At 45.4% G+C, this 19,988-nt stretch overlaps 1 protein-coding gene across 1 annotated transcript in view; it reads left to right on the top strand.

Moving 5' to 3' along the window:
* LOC134075932 (IgGFc-binding protein-like) overlaps positions 1-19,988 on the top strand; it is a 55,558-nt gene that overhangs the window by 18,537 nt on the left and 17,033 nt on the right. Inside the window, exons 30-56 of the mRNA XM_062530958.1 lie at positions 213-481; positions 2,205-2,318; positions 2,567-2,823; positions 2,925-3,071; positions 3,191-3,770; positions 3,868-4,451; positions 4,581-5,142; positions 5,223-5,821; positions 6,137-6,701; positions 6,804-7,000; positions 7,110-7,319; positions 7,439-7,627; positions 7,759-8,048; positions 8,289-8,557; positions 10,283-10,396; positions 10,645-10,901; positions 11,003-11,149; positions 11,269-11,848; positions 11,946-12,529; positions 12,659-13,220; positions 13,301-13,899; positions 14,215-14,779; positions 14,882-15,078; positions 15,175-15,384; positions 15,504-15,692; positions 15,824-16,113; positions 16,354-16,622. Of these exons, the coding sequence (XP_062386942.1) occupies positions 213-481; positions 2,205-2,318; positions 2,567-2,823; positions 2,925-3,071; positions 3,191-3,770; positions 3,868-4,451; positions 4,581-5,142; positions 5,223-5,821; positions 6,137-6,701; positions 6,804-7,000; positions 7,110-7,319; positions 7,439-7,627; positions 7,759-8,048; positions 8,289-8,557; positions 10,283-10,396; positions 10,645-10,901; positions 11,003-11,149; positions 11,269-11,848; positions 11,946-12,529; positions 12,659-13,220; positions 13,301-13,899; positions 14,215-14,779; positions 14,882-15,078; positions 15,175-15,384; positions 15,504-15,692; positions 15,824-16,113; positions 16,354-16,622 (9,395 nt within the window). The remainder of the gene's footprint in view (positions 1-212; positions 482-2,204; positions 2,319-2,566; positions 2,824-2,924; positions 3,072-3,190; positions 3,771-3,867; positions 4,452-4,580; positions 5,143-5,222; positions 5,822-6,136; positions 6,702-6,803; positions 7,001-7,109; positions 7,320-7,438; positions 7,628-7,758; positions 8,049-8,288; positions 8,558-10,282; positions 10,397-10,644; positions 10,902-11,002; positions 11,150-11,268; positions 11,849-11,945; positions 12,530-12,658; positions 13,221-13,300; positions 13,900-14,214; positions 14,780-14,881; positions 15,079-15,174; positions 15,385-15,503; positions 15,693-15,823; positions 16,114-16,353; positions 16,623-19,988) is intronic.

The raw sequence follows: 19,988 nt of genomic DNA, 5'->3' as shown, positions 1-19,988 counted from the left end.
AGAATTCCAAACTACTGTATAGGATTAAATGGCTGACAATGCCTTGATAACCTTCATGCTCAAACATCTGAAATATGTCAACTGTTTGTAACACTGGACTAAACATATGACCTATGTTATGTTGAAGGCAATGCTGCCAGGTACACTTTTAAAATGCACATACACAACAAATTCTGATACATACAGTATGTCTTTCTCCTGACCTTCCCCAGATGTGGAGCCAGTGATCAAATTGGAGACAACACATGTGTATTGGAAGCAGAATACACAGATCTGTGCAGCATCATCACCAACAGCAGTGGCCCATTTCAGCAGTGCCACCTACATGTTGACCCACAGGCCTACTTCACTTCCTGTGTGTACGATCTCTGTGCCTACACACCAGCCAATGACATGCTGTGCTCAGCAGTGGAGGCCTATGAGACAGCTTGCAATGTGCTGGGGCTCCACACACCAGAATGGCGTTCTGCACTGCATTGCCGTGAGTACATCAGGTTCACATTACTTTCACTGTCTGCCTCACTGAGTCTAAAATATGAACTCTTAAGTATTATGTAACTAAATGTCAGCTATGCACAGAGACTACACTGATCTACAGCATTCAGTACAAATCATTTATTTGCTTTACTGGCAATGAATACAGTGTTGGGCAAGTTACTTCAAAAACGTAATACATTATGTATTACTTGTTGTTACTGTCATTTCAAAGTAATGTGTTACACTACAATATTACTGAATTGTAAAGTATTACACTACTACTGCATTACTTTTGAGTTACTTTCATATAAACTTTAATATAGCCTATATATATATATTATGTAGCTTATTATGCTCGATCCAGCTCAATCATAGGCAGAATTTTTTGAAACCAACAAAGAGTTTAAGTCTGATAAATTGCACTAGAGATACGGTAACTTTAGGCCTAGCCTACTCATTAAAATCAGTGTATTATAACCTAAAGCCAAAGACCTGACAAGATACACTTTTTTTGCATTTCTATTCCACTTGAACCCCAGGAAGTAAGGAGACTTGTGGCAGCTAATATTTATTGTGTTTAACAGAAGTTTTTGCCTGGATCACAGATTGATATAATGTTGATGTTGCTGTTAATAGTTATTTACAGCAGTCTTACAGCAGACAACCTGTTGAGGCAACAACACCTTACCTTGTCATTGCTGGACAGGGGTCTTGCTAAAAGCTGGAGACTCCACTGCTGACAGCGGATGCATAGTGTATCTTACTCTTCCACAAGTCTCCTTACTTCTTGAGGTTCAAATGGCATCGCGGAACGGGATAATTAAGCTGCTTTGTAGCCTATAGTCTCCTCTCGTCCTCAGTTTGCCTTCTTTTTACTCGCGTAATGTTAGCGTGGTAGCCTATCGCTCTAACGTTCCGTGAAATTACTTGTGCTATTGCGTGAGGTAGATCTTTTGGTTTCGCACATAAAGTGCCCTTACTATGTCCCATCCTCATATCTTTGTCTCTAACAAACTGAAAGTAATGCAAGTATGTCCATCTTGAACATGTCCTGTCCGACGTTGAGCTTGCTTCAGCTTCAGCCATCTTTTACAAGTAGGAAAAAAACATTCTAGACCTACAGTATATTTGCGCGGATTGTTCTCCTCTACTGATCTCGCGTGGCGATGGTATAAAAACAATACACCGCCTAATTGCAATGTAACTTGCGTTACTGACCTTTCTACCGAGTAAAATATTACCCATTTCGTTTTTTGAAATGTCTTACATTACCGCGTTACAGCAAAAAACAATGCATTACAGTAATTACATTAGCCTACTTTTGTAATTCGTTACTCCCAACACTGTGAATACATAATATACTGTTTGTAGACCACTTTGAATACATATCATTTTCTTAAGCACTGCTATTATACAATCCAATATGACACATGTGATAACTGTAGGATATGCCATTTGGGGGAAAATTAAGCGAGAACCATCTATGCTTGTGTAAGAACATGGCTGTCTGCCTTCAGAGATACAAAACCAGCTTATGGTAGCTACCACAGTGGGTAGACAGACACTGCTTATCACAGTCGACTCCTCATACTTTGGAAAAGGGGAAAGAGCCATTAATATAGCTTATTATATAATTCATGATCCAAACCCACCTGGATCTGCCTATGAGAATGTGTAATAATTCAGCAATTAAGCTACATATGGAGTCGTCATATGTTCTTGAACAGCTGCAGTTGACCCTTGTGAAGAGCTGAACTGCACTGAGGATGAGTGGTGTGGCCAGAAGGATGGAGTCTACGGCTGCAATGAGAATCATGATTCACGGGACTGTCAATACAATGGTATGCTTTTCCTCTACTGTTGCAATTCTTATTGTCTGTAAATACACCATTGAAACTTGTCAAATTAAACCTCCACAACCATTTTTTTAAGTGAAACAAGTAGTAAATTGGAAAAAGAGTCAGATAATAAATTAAAACCTGGGATATTAGACACATGCACAGTGTGGGAGTATACTGAAGTGGCAACAAAAACGGTGTGAATGTTTGGTGGAGGACACTAACTGTTAGCACATCTGGAACTCCTTCAGGCACATCTGTGCAGATAGGGGACTCTTTCTGGAGAGATGGCACCTGTCAGCAGAGATGCACCTGCGACAGTGGAGGCCTCCTCCAGTGCCAGCAGCAGCCCTGCAGCTTCTCCCAGGCGTGTCGTCCAGCATCCTTCCAGTACTCCTGCCAGAATATTCAGCGCCGCACCTGCACCATCTCTGGAGACCCCCACTACAACACCTTTGACAGGAAACTCTTTCACTTCCAGGGAACCTGCACATACGTCCTCTCAGAGGTATTATACCTCTACTGCCTTTAAAGATATGAGTTCATTAAGTTTCTTTATGTTTGTATTTGTTTAGAGCTCAAGGCTTAATGTTCTTGAATGTCCACTAGGCTTGTGGCAATGGACTGCCGTACTACCGGATTGAAGGGAAGAATGAAAATCGGGCAAGCACACGTGTGTCTTGGACTCATCTTGTAAGAGTGTGGGTTTATGATGAGGAAATTGAACTTGTCAAAGACCATCCTTACCAAGCAAAGGTAAGTACCACAACAATACAAAGTAAATGTTCTCAGGCATCATATTTCACAACTTTCAAACAAAGTCCAAACTGTTCTTCTCCAATTGGCCAAGTGTTAATGGTAACAATCTCCTTCAGGTGAATGGAAGCTTTGTGTCGACCCCATTTACCCTCCGACATGGGTCCATCCGAGTCTACCAATCAGGTTTCACTGTGGCTGTGAGTACAGACTTTGGCCTGCTGGTCACCTACGATGCCAATCACCATGTCAGAATCTCAGTACCCTATGAGTACCAGAACGCAACCTGCGGCCTGTGTGGCAACTTCAACCACCACCCTCACGATGACTTCAGAACCCGCGGTGGACAGCTTGTGAGCTCAGACGTGGAGTTTGCTAACAGCTGGAAGGTGGAAGGGGACACTCACCCTAGCTGCCAGGACGTGCGATGTGCAGGACTTGCTTGTGCTGCCTGTACCGATAGTCAAAGGACTCTTTATGGAAACACGGCCCACTGTGGTATCTTAAGCAACAGTGTCGGCCCGTTTGCCTCCTGCCACTCAAGGGTGTCTCCACAGAACTTTGTAGAAAACTGTGTGTATGATCTTTGTGTGGGTGATGGCTACCAGCCCATTCTCTGCCAAGCACTCAATGTGTACGTTGCCCAGTGCCAACAAGAGGGCATCCAGTTGGGCCAGTGGAGAAGCCCGGGATTCTGTGGTGGGTACTGACTCTGTAAATGTACTGTATCCGGTAAACATTTTTGACAATGTTCAATTTACTACTACTAATTTTATTTTCATATTTGCTTCCACAGAGATCCCTTGTCCCACCAACAGTCACTTTGAGTCTCAAGGAACTGGGTGCCCTGCAACCTGCAGCAACCCCAACGCCCCCCAGAATTGTCCTCTGCCCAACCTGGAGAGCTGCATCTGCAATGCTGGCTATGTCCTAAGCGGTGGGGAATGTGTTCGGCAGAATGACTGTGGCTGCACCTTCGAGGGGCGGTACTACACAGCTGGGGAGACAGTGGTGCTAGACCAGGACTGTGGGAGGCGTTGCCACTGTACTCAAGGGTCAATGACCTGCCAGGCACACAGCTGCAATGAGCTTGAGGTGTGTGGGGTCCATGGTGGTGTGCGGGGCTGCAGACCTGTCAGCTACTCCACCTGCTGGGTGGAGGGCTTTGGGTCCTACCGCACTTTTGATGGACAGACCTTCAAATACCCAGGTGCCTGTAGTCTGACACTGGCTAGAGTCAGGGGACAATCACAATTACCTCACTTTCAAGTAACTGTTGAGAAAGTTCCCTCAGGCCCAAGAGATTTTGTCAGACATCTGCAGTTTGAAGCAGGAGGAACACAAGTCTCGGTGGAGATGGGAGAGGGGGGCACAACTAAGGTACAGGATCTATGTTTACACCCTTAAAGAAATAGAGATATAAAAATAGTGTGTCTGATACAACAACGTTTTACACTTCCAATACCATGATACACATCTGCAAGTATAAACCTAATGTTCTCCCATCAGGTGGATGGGCAAACAGTGGGCCTTCCGTTCAGCGTCAGCCCCGGTCATATTCGCATCTACCACAGCAGTGTAAAGGGTGTTGTCATAGAGACCAACTTCGGAGTGTTGGTGAGAGCTGACTGGCCACACGTCATCCGCATCACCGCTCCAGGCAACTACAACGGCACTCTAGGAGGCCTGTGTGGAAATCTGAATGGAGACCCTCATGACGACTTCTTCTCCCCTGCTGGAATTCCCCTCAACGACTCTCAGCAGTTTGGGGACAGCTGGAGAGATGGCTCCCTGTCAACACACTGTGTAGAACCTCAGGTCTGGGAACCCGGACACTACCAGAACACCAGCCAGTTTAGGGACCTCTGCGGCATCATGGGATGGGCACATGGGCCTTTTGGCCAGTGCCAAGCAAGTCTTGACCCCTGGAGCCGAATTGAAGACTGTGTCCAGACTCTAGTGAGGACGCAAGGTGCTCGAGAGGGACTGTGCGAGGCACTGCGTGGATACGCACTGCTTTGCCAACAGAGTGGTATCACAGTTGGGGAATGGAGGAACATCACTAACTGTGGTAAGTGTGATAACATTCTAATACATTTATGAGAAAAGAAACTGTTTGATATGGAACTGACCTGTCTTTCCTTTTTATAGCGGCAACCTGCCCAACTAACAGCCATTATGAGCTATGTGGTACGTCCTGCCCTGCTTCCTGCCCAAGCCTGTCTTTCCCCTTCCTGTGCACCCAGCAGTGCCAGGAGGGGTGCCAGTGTAATGACGGGTTCCTCCTGAGTGGGGATCGCTGTGTGCCACCCACGGGTTGTGGCTGCCACCACGGCGGGCGTTACAGACAGAGTGGAGAGCGCTACTGGTACGGTGAGGAGTGCCAGTTCCTGTGCCAGTGTAATGGCATTACTGGGCAGTCACATTGCACCGCCTCTTCTTGTGGTGCTCAGGAGTCTTGTCGAGTCGTGGATGGACAGTATGGCTGCCATCCCAAACCTGAGGCCACCTGCTCGGCCTCTGGAGACCCACACTACACCTCCTTCGACAGACGCACTTTTGACTTCCAGGGCACTTGTCGTTACGTCCTGGCATCGGTTTGCAATGGAACACAAGATCTACCTCACTTTCAGGTAGAGGCCAGGAACGAGGCATGGAATGGTCTGCAAGTCTCCATCACTGTGGCTGTTTACGTCAATGTGTCTGGACATCTCGTGTACATCTCAAAATACAACCAGGGGACTGTGCAGGTGAGGGTCAAGTTATTTTTTGTCAGATTATTTTAAGGTCATCTTTAGTTGCAGGGTAGTGTTCTCCTGTCATCAGTGTAAAATCGGTTTCGGCCATTTGGGTGACAACGCATTTGGCTTGAAGTTTACATAATGTGCTTGAAGTTTGCTGAACACATTTGTTTAGTAAAAGATGGGGATAAGTAAGCCCCGTGCATCAATAGATTATTTTCTTCCTTTTCGATCTATCACCTCTGTTTTTTGTATAAACCCTTTTCAAGTATAATTGTAAAACAGGTTAAAATCCTATCTCACAAATGATAACTCTGATTTCAGGTGAATGGGGAGACAAGAAACTTGCCGATTGTTCTTGATCAGGGAAGAGTGTCAGTGTATGCCAATGGGCTCCACACATTTGTGAAAACAGACTTTGGTCTAACTGTCAGTTATGATGGCCGGTGGGTGTTGGACATCACAGTACCATCCAACTACAGTGGAGCTACATGCGGTTTGTGTGGTAACTTCAACGGCTTCCAGGGTGATGACTTCACGGTCCATAACGGCAGTTCAGGCTCTGTTGCCCTCCCTGCCTCTGAGTTTGGGGACTACTGGAAGGTTGATGATGGCATTCCCTGTACTGGAGGATGTGGCAACTCCTGCCCAGTGTGCCAAGATGACTCGACAGCCCGTGCCATGTGTGAGCTACTCAGAGCTAGCAATGGACCACTGAGCTTCTGCCATTCCCATGTGGATCCCCAGCAATTCTTCAACGACTGTGTGTTTGACGTGTGCTTGTCTGGGGACAGAAGTGAAGTCCTCTGCCGTGCAATGGAAGCATATGTCAGCGCATGCCAAGCGGAAAATGTCATCGTTTACCCCTGGAGACAAAACTCCACCTGCCGTAAGTCACTAGGACCCGACTTACACTGATTACATTTGTGGTTTGATTCTTCTGGTTGATGGAAATGTTTGAAAAGTAATAAAACCATACCCGTGTCAACAGAAATGGAGTGTCCAGAAAACAGCCACTACGATCTGTGTGGTACAGAGTGTGGGCACACCTGTGCCAGCAGCATTGATGCCAGCTGTGACAGGACGTGTGCTGAGGGCTGTTTCTGCGATGATGGATTTGTGAGGAGCGGGGGGCGCTGTGTGCCTGTGGAGCAGTGTGGCTGTCTTCGTGACGGCTTCTACTATGATGTAAGCAGAGCCTGACCAAGAGGATGGCATGTGTCTCACACACAGTGATTTTATTAACTCATGACTATTAGCAAGTAAATTAAATCTCAGTGTTATTTGTGTTTCTTAGATCGGAGAACAGTTCTGGACACAAGGCTGCTCGCAGCGCTGTGAGTGTTTTGCCCCCAATGACCTTCGCTGTATACAGTCCTCTTGCCCTCCAAGTCAGGAATGCTCAGTCAAAGATGGCCGCCGGGGTTGCTATGGTCAAATGTCAACCTGCACGGTCTGGGGAGACCCTCACTACTTCACCTTTGATGGGGCTGTGGCTCACTTTCAGGTAGAACAAACAGTACATAAATCTAAAAAGGAAACCAAATTCGTGTTCCTAAATCCTGAAAGAGATGTTTTCACCAATTTAACACAAGTTTTAAACATGTTCTAAATATCCAATTCCAGGGCACCTGCGCTTATGAGATTACCCACACCTGTGGCAACATGAGTGATAATGCCCTGGCCTTCCGTGTAGTAGCCGCTAACAGGCACCGTGGCAACTTAGTTGTGTCGTTTGTGTCCACTGTGGATGTGTGGCTCTCTCAGGGAGGAGTTCAAAGCCACATCAGCATTGGACAGAACAGGAGAGTCAAGGTACCTCTTACACTGCGGAACTTCTCTGATTGTGCACAAAAGGGTACAGCCAGTGAGAACATGTTTTTGAAGTTTAGTATGCAACCATGTCTGTCCCACCTCACCTGTAACTGTCTTCTGTTTTTTTCAAGGTTGATGGTCAAGATAACAATGCAAACAGCATTCAGGTTGGCTCTCTGGCACAGCTGACTCGAGAGTCAGGATTTGTGGTTGTGAATGCCTCAGGAGAGCTGGTGGTCCAGTTTGATGGTCGTAGTAGACTTCTAGTCAGACTGAGTCCAGATTATCACCAATCTGTGTGTGGAATGTGTGGCAATCACAATGGCAACCCAGCAGATGACAAAGTTCTGCCCAATGGCACTCTGGCCCAGACTGACAATGAATTCGGTCAAAGTTGGAAATCAGATGCAAGCAGTCCTGGGTGAGTTAGCATTATTGGAAAATGTATTAGAATTCCAAACTACTGTATAGGATTAAATGGCTGACAATGCCTTGATAACCTTCATGCTCAAACATCTGAAATATGTCAACTGTTTGTAACACTGGACTAAACATATGACCTATGTTATGTTGAAGGCAATGCTGCCAGGTACACTTTTAAAATGCACATACACAACAAATTCTGATACATACAGTATGTCTTTCTCCTGACCTTCCCCAGATGTGGAGCCAGTGATCAAATTGGAGACAACACATGTGTATTGGAAGCAGAATACACAGATCTGTGCAGCATCATCACCAACAGCAGTGGCCCATTTCAGCAGTGCCACCTACATGTTGACCCACAGGCCTACTTCACTTCCTGTGTGTACGATCTCTGTGCCTACACACCAGCCAATGACATGCTGTGCTCAGCAGTGGAGGCCTATGAGACAGCTTGCAATGTGCTGGGGCTCCACACACCAGAATGGCGTTCTGCACTGCATTGCCGTGAGTACATCAGGTTCACATTACTTTCACTGTCTGCCTCACTGAGTCTAAAATATGAACTCTTAAGTATTATGTAACTAAATGTCAGCTATGCACAGAGACTACACTGATCTACAGCATTCAGTACAAATCATTTATTTGCTTTACTGGCAATGAATACACAGTGTTGGGCAAGTTACTTCAAAAACGTAATACATTATGTATTACTTGTTGTTACTGTCATTTCAAAGTAATGTGTTACACTACAATATTACTGAATTGTAAAGTATTACACTACTACTGCATTACTTTTGAGTTACTTTCATATAAACTTTAATATAGCCTATATATATATATTATGTAGCTTATTATGCTCGATCCAGCTCAATCATAGGCAGAATTTTTTGAAACCAACAAAGAGTTTAAGTCTGATAAATTGCACTAGAGATACGGTAACTTTAGGCCTAGCCTACTCATTAAAATCAGTGTATTATAACCTAAAGCCAAAGACCTGACAAGATACACTTTTTTTGCATTTCTATTCCACTTGAACCCCAGGAAGTAAGGAGACTTGTGGCAGCTAATATTTATTGTGTTTAACAGAAGTTTTTGCCTGGATCACAGATTGATATAATGTTGATGTTGCTGTTAATAGTTATTTACAGCAGTCTTACAGCAGACAACCTGTTGAGGCAACAACACCTTACCTTGTCATTGCTGGACAGGGGTCTTGCTAAAAGCTGGAGACTCCACTGCTGACAGCGGATGCATAGTGTATCTTACTCTTCCACAAGTCTCCTTACTTCTTGAGGTTCAAATGGCATCGCGGAACGGGATAATTAAGCTGCTTTGTAGCCTATAGTCTCCTCTCGTCCTCAGTTTGCCTTCTTTTTACTCGCGTAATGTTAGCGTGGTAGCCTATCGCTCTAACGTTCCGTGAAATTACTTGTGCTATTGCGTGAGGTAGATCTTTTGGTTTCGCACATAAAGTGCCCTTACTATGTCCCATCCTCATATCTTTGTCTCTAACAAACTGAAAGTAATGCAAGTATGTCCATCTTGAACATGTCCTGTCCGACGTTGAGCTTGCTTCAGCTTCAGCCATCTTTTACAAGTAGGAAAAAAACATTCTAGACCTACAGTATATTTGCGCGGATTGTTCTCCTCTACTGATCTCGCGTGGCGATGGTATAAAAACAATACACCGCCTAATTGCAATGTAACTTGCGTTACTGACCTTTCTACCGAGTAAAATATTACCCATTTCGTTTTTTGAAATGTCTTACATTACCGCGTTACAGCAAAAAACAATGCATTACAGTAATTACATTAGCCTACTTTTGTAATTCGTTACTCCCAACACTGTGAATACATAATATACTGTTTGTAGACCACTTTGAATACATATCATTTTCTTAAGCACTGCTATTATACAATCCAATATGACACATGTGATAACTGTAGGATATGCCATTTGGGGGAAAATTAAGCGAGAACCATCTATGCTTGTGTAAGAACATGGCTGTCTGCCTTCAGAGATACAAAACCAGCTTATGGTAGCTACCACAGTGGGTAGACAGACACTGCTTATCACAGTCGACTCCTCATACTTTGGAAAAGGGGAAAGAGCCATTAATATAGCTTATTATATAATTCATGATCCAAACCCACCTGGATCTGCCTATGAGAATGTGTAATAATTCAGCAATTAAGCTACATATGGAGTCGTCATATGTTCTTGAACAGCTGCAGTTGACCCTTGTGAAGAGCTGAACTGCACTGAGGATGAGTGGTGTGGCCAGAAGGATGGAGTCTACGGCTGCAATGAGAATCATGATTCACGGGACTGTCAATACAATGGTATGCTTTTCCTCTACTGTTGCAATTCTTATTGTCTGTAAATACACCATTGAAACTTGTCAAATTAAACCTCCACAACCATTTTTTTAAGTGAAACAAGTAGTAAATTGGAAAAAGAGTCAGATAATAAATTAAAACCTGGGATATTAGACACATGCACAGTGTGGGAGTATACTGAAGTGGCAACAAAAACGGTGTGAATGTTTGGTGGAGGACACTAACTGTTAGCACATCTGGAACTCCTTCAGGCACATCTGTGCAGATAGGGGACTCTTTCTGGAGAGATGGCACCTGTCAGCAGAGATGCACCTGCGACAGTGGAGGCCTCCTCCAGTGCCAGGAGCAGCCCTGCAGCTTCTCCCAGGCGTGTCGTCCAGCATCCTTCCAGTACTCCTGCCAGAATATTCAGCGCCGCACCTGCACCATCTCTGGAGACCCCCACTACAACACCTTTGACAGGAAACTCTTTCACTTCCAGGGAACCTGCACATACGTCCTCTCAGAGGTATTATACCTCTACTGCCTTTAAAGATATGAGTTCATTAAGTTTCTTTATGTTTGTATTTGTTTAGAGCTCAAGGCTTAATGTTCTTGAATGTCCACTAGGCTTGTGGCAATGGACTGCCGTACTACCGGATTGAAGGGAAGAATGAAAATCGGGCAAGCACACGTGTGTCTTGGACTCATCTTGTAAGAGTGTGGGTTTATGATGAGGAAATTGAACTTGTCAAAGACCATCCTTACCAAGCAAAGGTAAGTACCACAACAATACAAAGTAAATGTTCTCAGGCATCATATTTCACAACTTTCAAACAAAGTCCAAACTGTTCTTCTCCAATTGGCCAAGTGTTAATGGTAACAATCTCCTTCAGGTGAATGGAAGCTTTGTGTCGACCCCATTTACCCTCCGACATGGGTCCATCCGAGTCTACCAATCAGGTTTCACTGTGGCTGTGAGTACAGACTTTGGCCTGCTGGTCACCTACGATGCCAATCACCATGTCAGAATCTCAGTACCCTATGAGTACCAGAACGCAACCTGCGGCCTGTGTGGCAACTTCAACCACCACCCTCACGATGACTTCAGAACCCGCGGTGGACAGCTTGTGAGCTCAGACGTGGAGTTTGCTAACAGCTGGAAGGTGGAAGGGGACACTGACCCTAGCTGCCAGGACGTGCGATGTGCAGGACTTGCTTGTGCTGCCTGTACCGATAGTCAAAGGACTCTTTATGGAAACACGGCCCACTGTGGTATCTTAAGCAACAGTGTCGGCCCGTTTGCCTCCTGCCACTCAAGGGTGTCTCCACAGAACTTTGTAGAAAACTGTGTGTATGATCTTTGTGTGGGTGATGGCTACCAGCCCATTCTCTGCCAAGCACTCAATGTGTACGTTGCCCAGTGCCAACAAGAGGGCATCCAGTTGGGCCAGTGGAGAAGCCCGGGATTCTGTGGTGGGTACTGACTCTGTAAATGTACTGTATCCGGTAAACATTTTTGACAATGTTCAATTTACTACTACTAATTTTATTTTCATATTTGCTTCCACAGAGATCCCTTGTCCCACCAACAGTCACTTTGAGTCTCAAGGAACTGGGTGCCCTGCAACCTGCAGCAACCCCAACGCCCCCCAGAATTGTCCTCTGCCCAACCTGGAGAGCTGCATCTGCAATGCTGGCTATGTCCTAAGCGGTGGGGAATGTGTTCGGCAGAATGACTGTGGCTGCACCTTCGAGGGGCGGTACTACACAGCTGGGGAGACAGTGGTGCTAGACCAGGACTGTGGGAGGCGTTGCCACTGTACTCAAGGGTCAATGACCTGCCAGGCACACAGCTGCAATGAGCTTGAGGTGTGTGGGGTCCATGGTGGTGTGCGGGGCTGCAGACCTGTCAGCTACTCCACCTGCTGGGTGGAGGGCTTTGGGTCCTACCGCACTTTTGATGGACAGACCTTCAAATACCCAGGTGCCTGTAGTCTGACACTGGCTAGAGTCAGGGGACAATCACAATTACCTCACTTTCAAGTAACTGTTGAGAAAGTTCCCTCAGGCCCAAGAGATTTTGTCAGACATCTGCAGTTTGAAGCAGGAGGAACACAAGTCTCGGTGGAGATGGGAGAGGGGGGCACAACTAAGGTACAGGATCTATGTTTACACCCTTAAAGAAATAGAGATATAAAAATAGTGTGTCTGATACAACAACGTTTTACACTTCCAATACCATGATACACATCTGCAAGTATAAACCTAATGTTCTCCCATCAGGTGGATGGGCAAACAGTGGGCCTTCCGTTCAGCGTCAGCCCCGGTCATATTCGCATCTACCACAGCAGTGTAAAGGGTGTTGTCATAGAGACCAACTTCGGAGTGTTGGTGAGAGCTGACTGGCCACACGTCATCCGCATCACCGCTCCAGGCAACTACAACGGCACTCTAGGAGGCCTGTGTGGAAATCTGAATGGAGACCCTCATGACGACTTCTTCTCCCCTGCTGGAATTCCCCTCAACGACTCTCAGCAGTTTGGGGACAGCTGGAGAGATGGCTCCCTGTCAACACACTGTGTAGAACCTCAGGTCTGGGAACCCGGACACTACCAGAACACCAGCCAGTTTAGGGACCTCTGCGGCATCATGGGATGGGCACATGGGCCTTTTGGCCAGTGCCAAGCAAGTCTTGACCCCTGGAGCCGAATTGAAGACTGTGTCCAGACTCTAGTGAGGACGCAAGGTGCTCGAGAGGGACTGTGCGAGGCACTGCGTGGATACGCACTGCTTTGCCAACAGAGTGGTATCACAGTTGGGGAATGGAGGAACATCACTAACTGTGGTAAGTGTGATAACATTCTAATACATTTATGAGAAAAGAAACTGTTTGATATGGAACTGACCTGTCTTTCCTTTTTATAGCGGCAACCTGCCCAACTAACAGCCATTATGAGCTATGTGGTACGTCCTGCCCTGCTTCCTGCCCAAGCCTGTCTTTCCCCTTCCTGTGCACCCAGCAGTGCCAGGAGGGGTGCCAGTGTAATGACGGGTTCCTCCTGAGTGGGGATCGCTGTGTGCCACCCACGGGTTGTGGCTGCCACCACGGCGGGCGTTACAGACAGAGTGGAGAGCGCTACTGGTACGGTGAGGAGTGCCAGTTCCTGTGCCAGTGTAATGGCATTACTGGGCAGTCACATTGCACCGCCTCTTCTTGTGGTGCTCAGGAGTCTTGTCGAGTCGTGGATGGACAGTATGGCTGCCATCCCAAACCTGAGGCCACCTGCTCGGCCTCTGGAGACCCACACTACACCTCCTTCGACAGACGCACTTTTGACTTCCAGGGCACTTGTCGTTACGTCCTGGCATCGGTTTGCAATGGAACACAAGATCTACCTCACTTTCAGGTAGAGGCCAGGAACGAGGCATGGAATGGTCTGCAAGTCTCCATCACTGTGGCTGTTTACGTCAATGTGTCTGGACATCTCGTGTACATCTCAAAATACAACCAGGGGACTGTGCAGGTGAGGGTCAAGTTATTTTTTGTCAGATTATTTTAAGGTCATCTTTAGTTGCAGGGTAGTGTTCTCCTGTCATCAGTGTAAAATCGGTTTCGGCCATTTGGGTGACAACGCATTTGGCTTGAAGTTTACATAATGTGCTTGAAGTTTGCTGAACACATTTGTTTAGTAAAAGATGGGGATAAGTAAGCCCCGTGCATCAATAGATTATTTTCTTCCTTTTCGATCTATCACCTCTGTTTTTTGTATAAACCCTTTTCAAGTATAATTGTAAAACAGGTTAAAATCCTATCTCACAAATGATAACTCTGATTTCAGGTGAATGGGGAGACAAGAAACTTGCCGATTGTTCTTGATCAGGGAAGAGTGTCAGTGTATGCCAATGGGCTCCACACATTTGTGAAAACAGACTTTGGTCTAACTGTCAGTTATGATGGCCGGTGGGTGTTGGACATCACAGTACCATCCAACTACAGTGGAGCTACATGCGGTTTGTGTGGTAACTTCAACGGCTTCCAGGGTGATGACTTCACGGTCCATAACGGCAGTTCAGGCTCTGTTGCCCTCCCTGCCTCTGAGTTTGGGGACTACTGGAAGGTTGATGATGGCATTCCCTGTACTGGAGGATGTGGCAACTCCTGCCCAGTGTGCCAAGATGACTCGACAGCCCGTGCCATGTGTGAGCTACTCAGAGCTAGCAATGGACCACTGAGCTTCTGCCATTCCCATGTGGATCCCCAGCAATTCTTCAACGACTGTGTGTTTGACGTGTGCTTGTCTGGGGACAGAAGTGAAGTCCTCTGCCGTGCAATGGAAGCATATGTCAGCGCATGCCAAGCGGAAAATGTCATCGTTTACCCCTGGAGACAAAACTCCACCTGCCGTAAGTCTCTAGGACCCGACTTACACTGATTACATTTGTGGTTTGATTCTTCTGGTTGATGGAAATGTTTGAAAAGTAATAAAACCATACCCGTGTCAACAGAAATGGAGTGTCCAGAAAACAGCCACTACGATCTGTGTGGTACAGAGTGTGGGCACACCTGTGCCAGCAGCATTGATGCCAGCTGTGACAGGACGTGTGCTGAGGGCTGTTTCTGCGATGATGGATTTGTGAGGAGCGGGGGGCGCTGTGTGCCTGTGGAGCAGTGTGGCTGTCTTCGTGACGGCTTCTACTATGATGTAAGCAGAGCCTGACCAAGAGGATGGCATGTGTCTCACACACAGTGATTTTATTAACTCAGTAAATTAAATCTCAGTGTTATTTGTGTTTCTTAGATCGGAGAACAGTTCTGGACACAAGGCTGCTCGCAGCGCTGTGAGTGTTTTGCCCCCAATGACCTTCGCTGTATCCAGTCCTCTTGCCCTCCAAGTCAGGAATGCTCAGTCAAAGATGGCCGCCGGGGTTGCTATGGTCAAATGTCAACCTGCACGGTCTGGGGAGACCCTCACTACTTCACCTTTGATGGGGCTGTGGCTCACTTTCAGGTAGAACAAACAGTACATAAATCTAAAAAGGAAACCAAATTCGTGTTCCTAAATCCTGAAAGAGATGTTTTCACCAATTTAACACAAGTTTTAAACATGTTCTAAATATCCAATTCCAGGGCACCTGCGCTTATGAGATTACCCACACCTGTGGCAACATGAGTGATAATGCCCTGGCCTTCCGTGTAGTAGCCGCTAACAGGCACCGTGGCAACTTAGTTGTGTCGTTTGTGTCCACTGTGGATGTGTGGCTCTCTCAGGGAGGAGTTCAAAGCCACATCAGCATTGGACAGAACAGGAGAGTCAAGGTACCTCTTACACTGCGGAACTTCTCTGATTGTGCACAAAAGGGTACAGCCAGTGAGAACATGTTTTTGAAGTTTAGTATGCAACCATGTCTGTCCCACCTCACCTGTAACTGTCTTCTGTTTTTTTCAAGGTTGATGGTCAAGATAACAATGCAAACAGCATTCAGGTTGGCTCTCTGGCACAGCTGACTCGAGAGTCAGGATTTGTGGTTGTGAATGCCTCAGGAGAGCTGGTGGTCCAGTTTGATGGTCGTAGTAGACTTCTAGTCAGACTGAGTCCAGATTATCACCAATCTGTGTGTGGAATGTGTGGCAATCACAATGGCAACCCAGCAGATGACAAAGTTCTGCCCAATGGCACTCTGGCCCAGACTGACAATGAATTCGGTCAAAGTTGGAAATCAGATGCAAGCAGTCCTGGGTGAGTTAGCATTATTGGAAAATGTATTAGAATTCCAAACTACTGTATAGGATTAAATGGCTGACAATGCCTTGATAACCTTCATGCTCAAACATCTGAAATATGTCAACTGTTTGTAACACTGGACTAAACATATGACCTATGTTATGTTGAAGGCAATGCTGCCAGGTACACTTTTAAAATGCACATACACAACAAATTCTGATACATACAGTATGTCTTTCTCCTGACCTTCCCCAGATGTGGAGCCAGTGATCAAATTGGAGACAACACATGTGTATTGGAAGCAGAATACACAGATCTGTGCAGCATCATCACCAACAGCAGTGGCCCATTTCAGCAGTGCCACCTACATGTTGACCCACAGGCCTACTTCACTTCCTGTGTGTACGATCTCTGTGCCTACACACCAGCCAATGACATGCTGTGCTCAGCAGTGGAGGCCTATGAGACAGCTTGCAATGTGCTGGGGCTCCACACACCAGAATGGCGTTCTGCACTGCATTGCCGTGAGTACATCAGGTTCACATTACTTTCACTGTCTGCCTCACTGAGTCTAAAATATGAACTCTTAAGTATTATGTAACTAAATGTCAGCTATGCACAGAGACTACACTGATCTACAGCATTCAGTACAAATCATTTATTTGCTTTACTGGCAATGAATACACAGTGTTGGGCAAGTTACTTCAAAAACGTAATACATTATGTATTACTTGTTGTTACTGTCATTTCAAAGTAATGTGTTACACTACAATATTACTGAATTGTAAAGTATTACACTACTACTGCATTACTTTTGAGTTACTTTCATATAAACTTTAATATAGCCTATATATATATATTATGTAGCTTATTATGCTCGATCCAGCTCAATCATAGGCAGAATTTTTTGAAACCAACAAAGAGTTTAAGTCTGATAAATTGCACTAGAGATACGGTAACTTTAGGCCTAGCCTACTCATTAAAATCAGTGTATTATAACCTAAAGCCAAAGACCTGACAAGATACACTTTTTTTGCATTTCTATTCCACTTGAACCCCAGGAAGTAAGTAGACTTGTGGCAGCTAATATGTATTGTGTTTAACAGAAGTTTTTGCCTGGATCACAGATTGATATAATGTTGATGTTGCTGTTAATAGTTATTTACAGCAGTCTTACAGCAGACAACCTGTTGAGGCAACAACACCTTACCTTGTCATTGCTGGACAGGGGTCTTGCTAAAAGCTGGAGACTCCACTGCTGACAGCGGATGCATAGTGTATCTTACTCTTCCACAAGTCTCCTTACTTCTTGAGGTTCAAATGGCATCGCGGAACGGGATAATTAACCCTCTAAGCGCCACAGGCGGATATAGTCGACAAGATGCGGTACTGAATAAAACGGCCGATTTAGTCAAATAGGGTGTCAAACTTCGTTCAAACTCCCTGCCACTAGTTGGCAGACATGTCATACTACGTCCCTGACTCAGAATTACGTCATGCTTCTATTCATGGGTTTCATCAGGTCCCTTTCCACAGGTGAATAAAATCAAGCACCTTGATTATCAATGCAGACTGCATGGTGCTTGATTAATACACCTGTGGAAAGGGACCTGATGAAACCCATGAATACAAAATATGCGAGCAAGAGCGCTTTAAATGAGTGCAAAATATCAGCTGAGCTAGTTTGCTGTGAGCCATTGTACCGGAGCGGTATTGTTAACGTAAACGACTATTAGCATTAGATAATCGTCTAAACACATCAAAAAAGTTTACCAGGAATGAAGTACTGGGTCTTCTGTTCGCTGACAGTGATTCTGAAGGGGAATATCATGAATATCAATGCCATGCTTCATGCGTCTCTGCCTAGCAGTAAGGCTGGGATTATACTTGCCGTTAGACCCAACGTAAGCGTATGCGACCGTGTGCGACCTGCTGTGTCCTGTGTACAGACTCGCTGCAGCATTACGCACCTTACTGGAGGTCTTCACCAGGGGGAGACTAGTAGCCTAATATCAGATGTGGATGTGGCCATGTGCCATTGTTTACTCTCATGATTGCCCCCAGCTTTGATGTCGATAATGCACCTTGCAGTCACTAGCTGCGTTTCCATTACAAATATGCGCAAAAACTTTGTCGATATTGTCTTAATGTCGAAAATCACAATTTTCGCAATTGCGGTGTTTCCATTACATTCAGCTAACTTAATTAAAATCTCGTGTATTCTCGCGTGCTGTAGGCTAAGTCATTAGGAGACATGGCGGTTATCAACATTTAACCCAGATTTACACTAAATGCATTCAAATTGCCACCACGGCGCTAACGCTGATTATCAGTCATTAGGCTATAAGCCATCAGCGGAGGAGGCCTACGTTTTGGTGGGGCAGAAACATAAAATTAAAAATGACATATCAATCACAGGAGTTTGTTATAGGCCTATGCTTAAATCATGTCACAGCCATGTCAGTGGAATATTTCGTAGATCAGCCCAGTTGATTAGTTTCTAGAACTAGAATCTAAAATCTAGATTTCTTTCAGCACCGTTCTCATCACGTTAAACCCAAAGCCATCGATATCTCATGGCTTTGGTTAAACCAGCAAAGCATAGCAACGTTGTTGCTATGGGTAAACAAAACTAGTTGAGCGGTTGCGTATGCAGCGTTTTTGAGAAAGTGTTGGCGAGTTCACAGAGTGTGGATTCAACATTTTAGAATGACACGAGACACTTTTAATGAATAAAAATATATATTTTTTACATTATTCTCCCGGTGCCACTTCCTGTCGACAGTCTTCTTCGTCGGTTTCGTTCCTCCTAACATCCGGTTGTTGGATCATGTGACTCGTTAGATGCGAAAAAAGTGTTTCCATTGCAGTTTTGCGAAATATACAAATTTCGATACGCTCGAAATACCACCTCACCCTAGCGCAAAAACTTTTTATCGAAAAATGTGAGTTTTTTCGAAATGTGTGTGTTTCCATTCACCACATTTCTTTTCGCAAATCTTAATTTGCGCAATTTAATGGTCAATGGAAACGCAGCTACTTTCTTTTGGCAATGATCGCCCCCTACTTTCTTGTCAGTATTGCATCTCGCGGACGCGTCGTGGTCGCTTGCGACGACGTGCACGACCGACGCACCAAACTACCGCAAAATACGCGAGGCAGCCATGATGCGTACACGAACGCGTTGTCTACAGCAAGTCTAAACGTGCCTTAATGCAGCTGGACGACGTGATAGTTTAGTCACACCAAACACAAACGTGGATCCTTTGCCCAATGTCAGTGTTATGAAAAGTGTTTCACGGGGTTTAGGTGTTCATCGGGAACTTAGCAGACCCTCATAAGACGTGTTTGTTGCGTAGAGAATGAAAATAGCGTCGGGAGACTGCCTTTTATTTATCGTGCTGGCCATGATTGCTCCGTCCTCCGTGTGCCTCGCCATAATTGCTAGAACGGTAACGTGATGGAGCCTATCGTCAGATAATCGTCTAAACCCATCAAAAAAGTTTACCAGGAATGAAGTATTGGGTCTTCTATTCGCTGACAGTGATTCTGAAGGGGAATATCATGAATATCAATGCCATGCTTCATGCGTCTCTGCCTAGCAGTAATTCAGCTGGACAACTTGATAGTTTAGTCACACCAAACACAAAGTGGATCCTTTGCCCAATGTCTGTGTTATGAAACGTGTTTCACAGAGTTTAGGTGTTCATCGGGAACTTAGCAGACCCTTATAAGACATGTTAGTTGTGTAAAGAATGAAAATAGCGTCGGGGGACTGCCTTTTATTTATCGCGCCAGCCATGATTGCTCCGTCCTCCCTGTGCCTCTCCATAATTGAGAGAACGGTAACGTGATGGAGCCTAGCATTAGATAATCGTCTAAACCCATCA

The sequence above is a fragment of the Sardina pilchardus genome, chromosome 3, assembly GCF_963854185.1.
Source record: "Sardina pilchardus chromosome 3, fSarPil1.1, whole genome shotgun sequence".
Taxonomy (NCBI): Eukaryota; Metazoa; Chordata; class Actinopteri; order Clupeiformes; family Clupeidae; genus Sardina; species Sardina pilchardus.
Note: the sequence above shows the minus strand (reverse complement) of the source record. Positions and strands in the feature narration are given on the sequence as shown.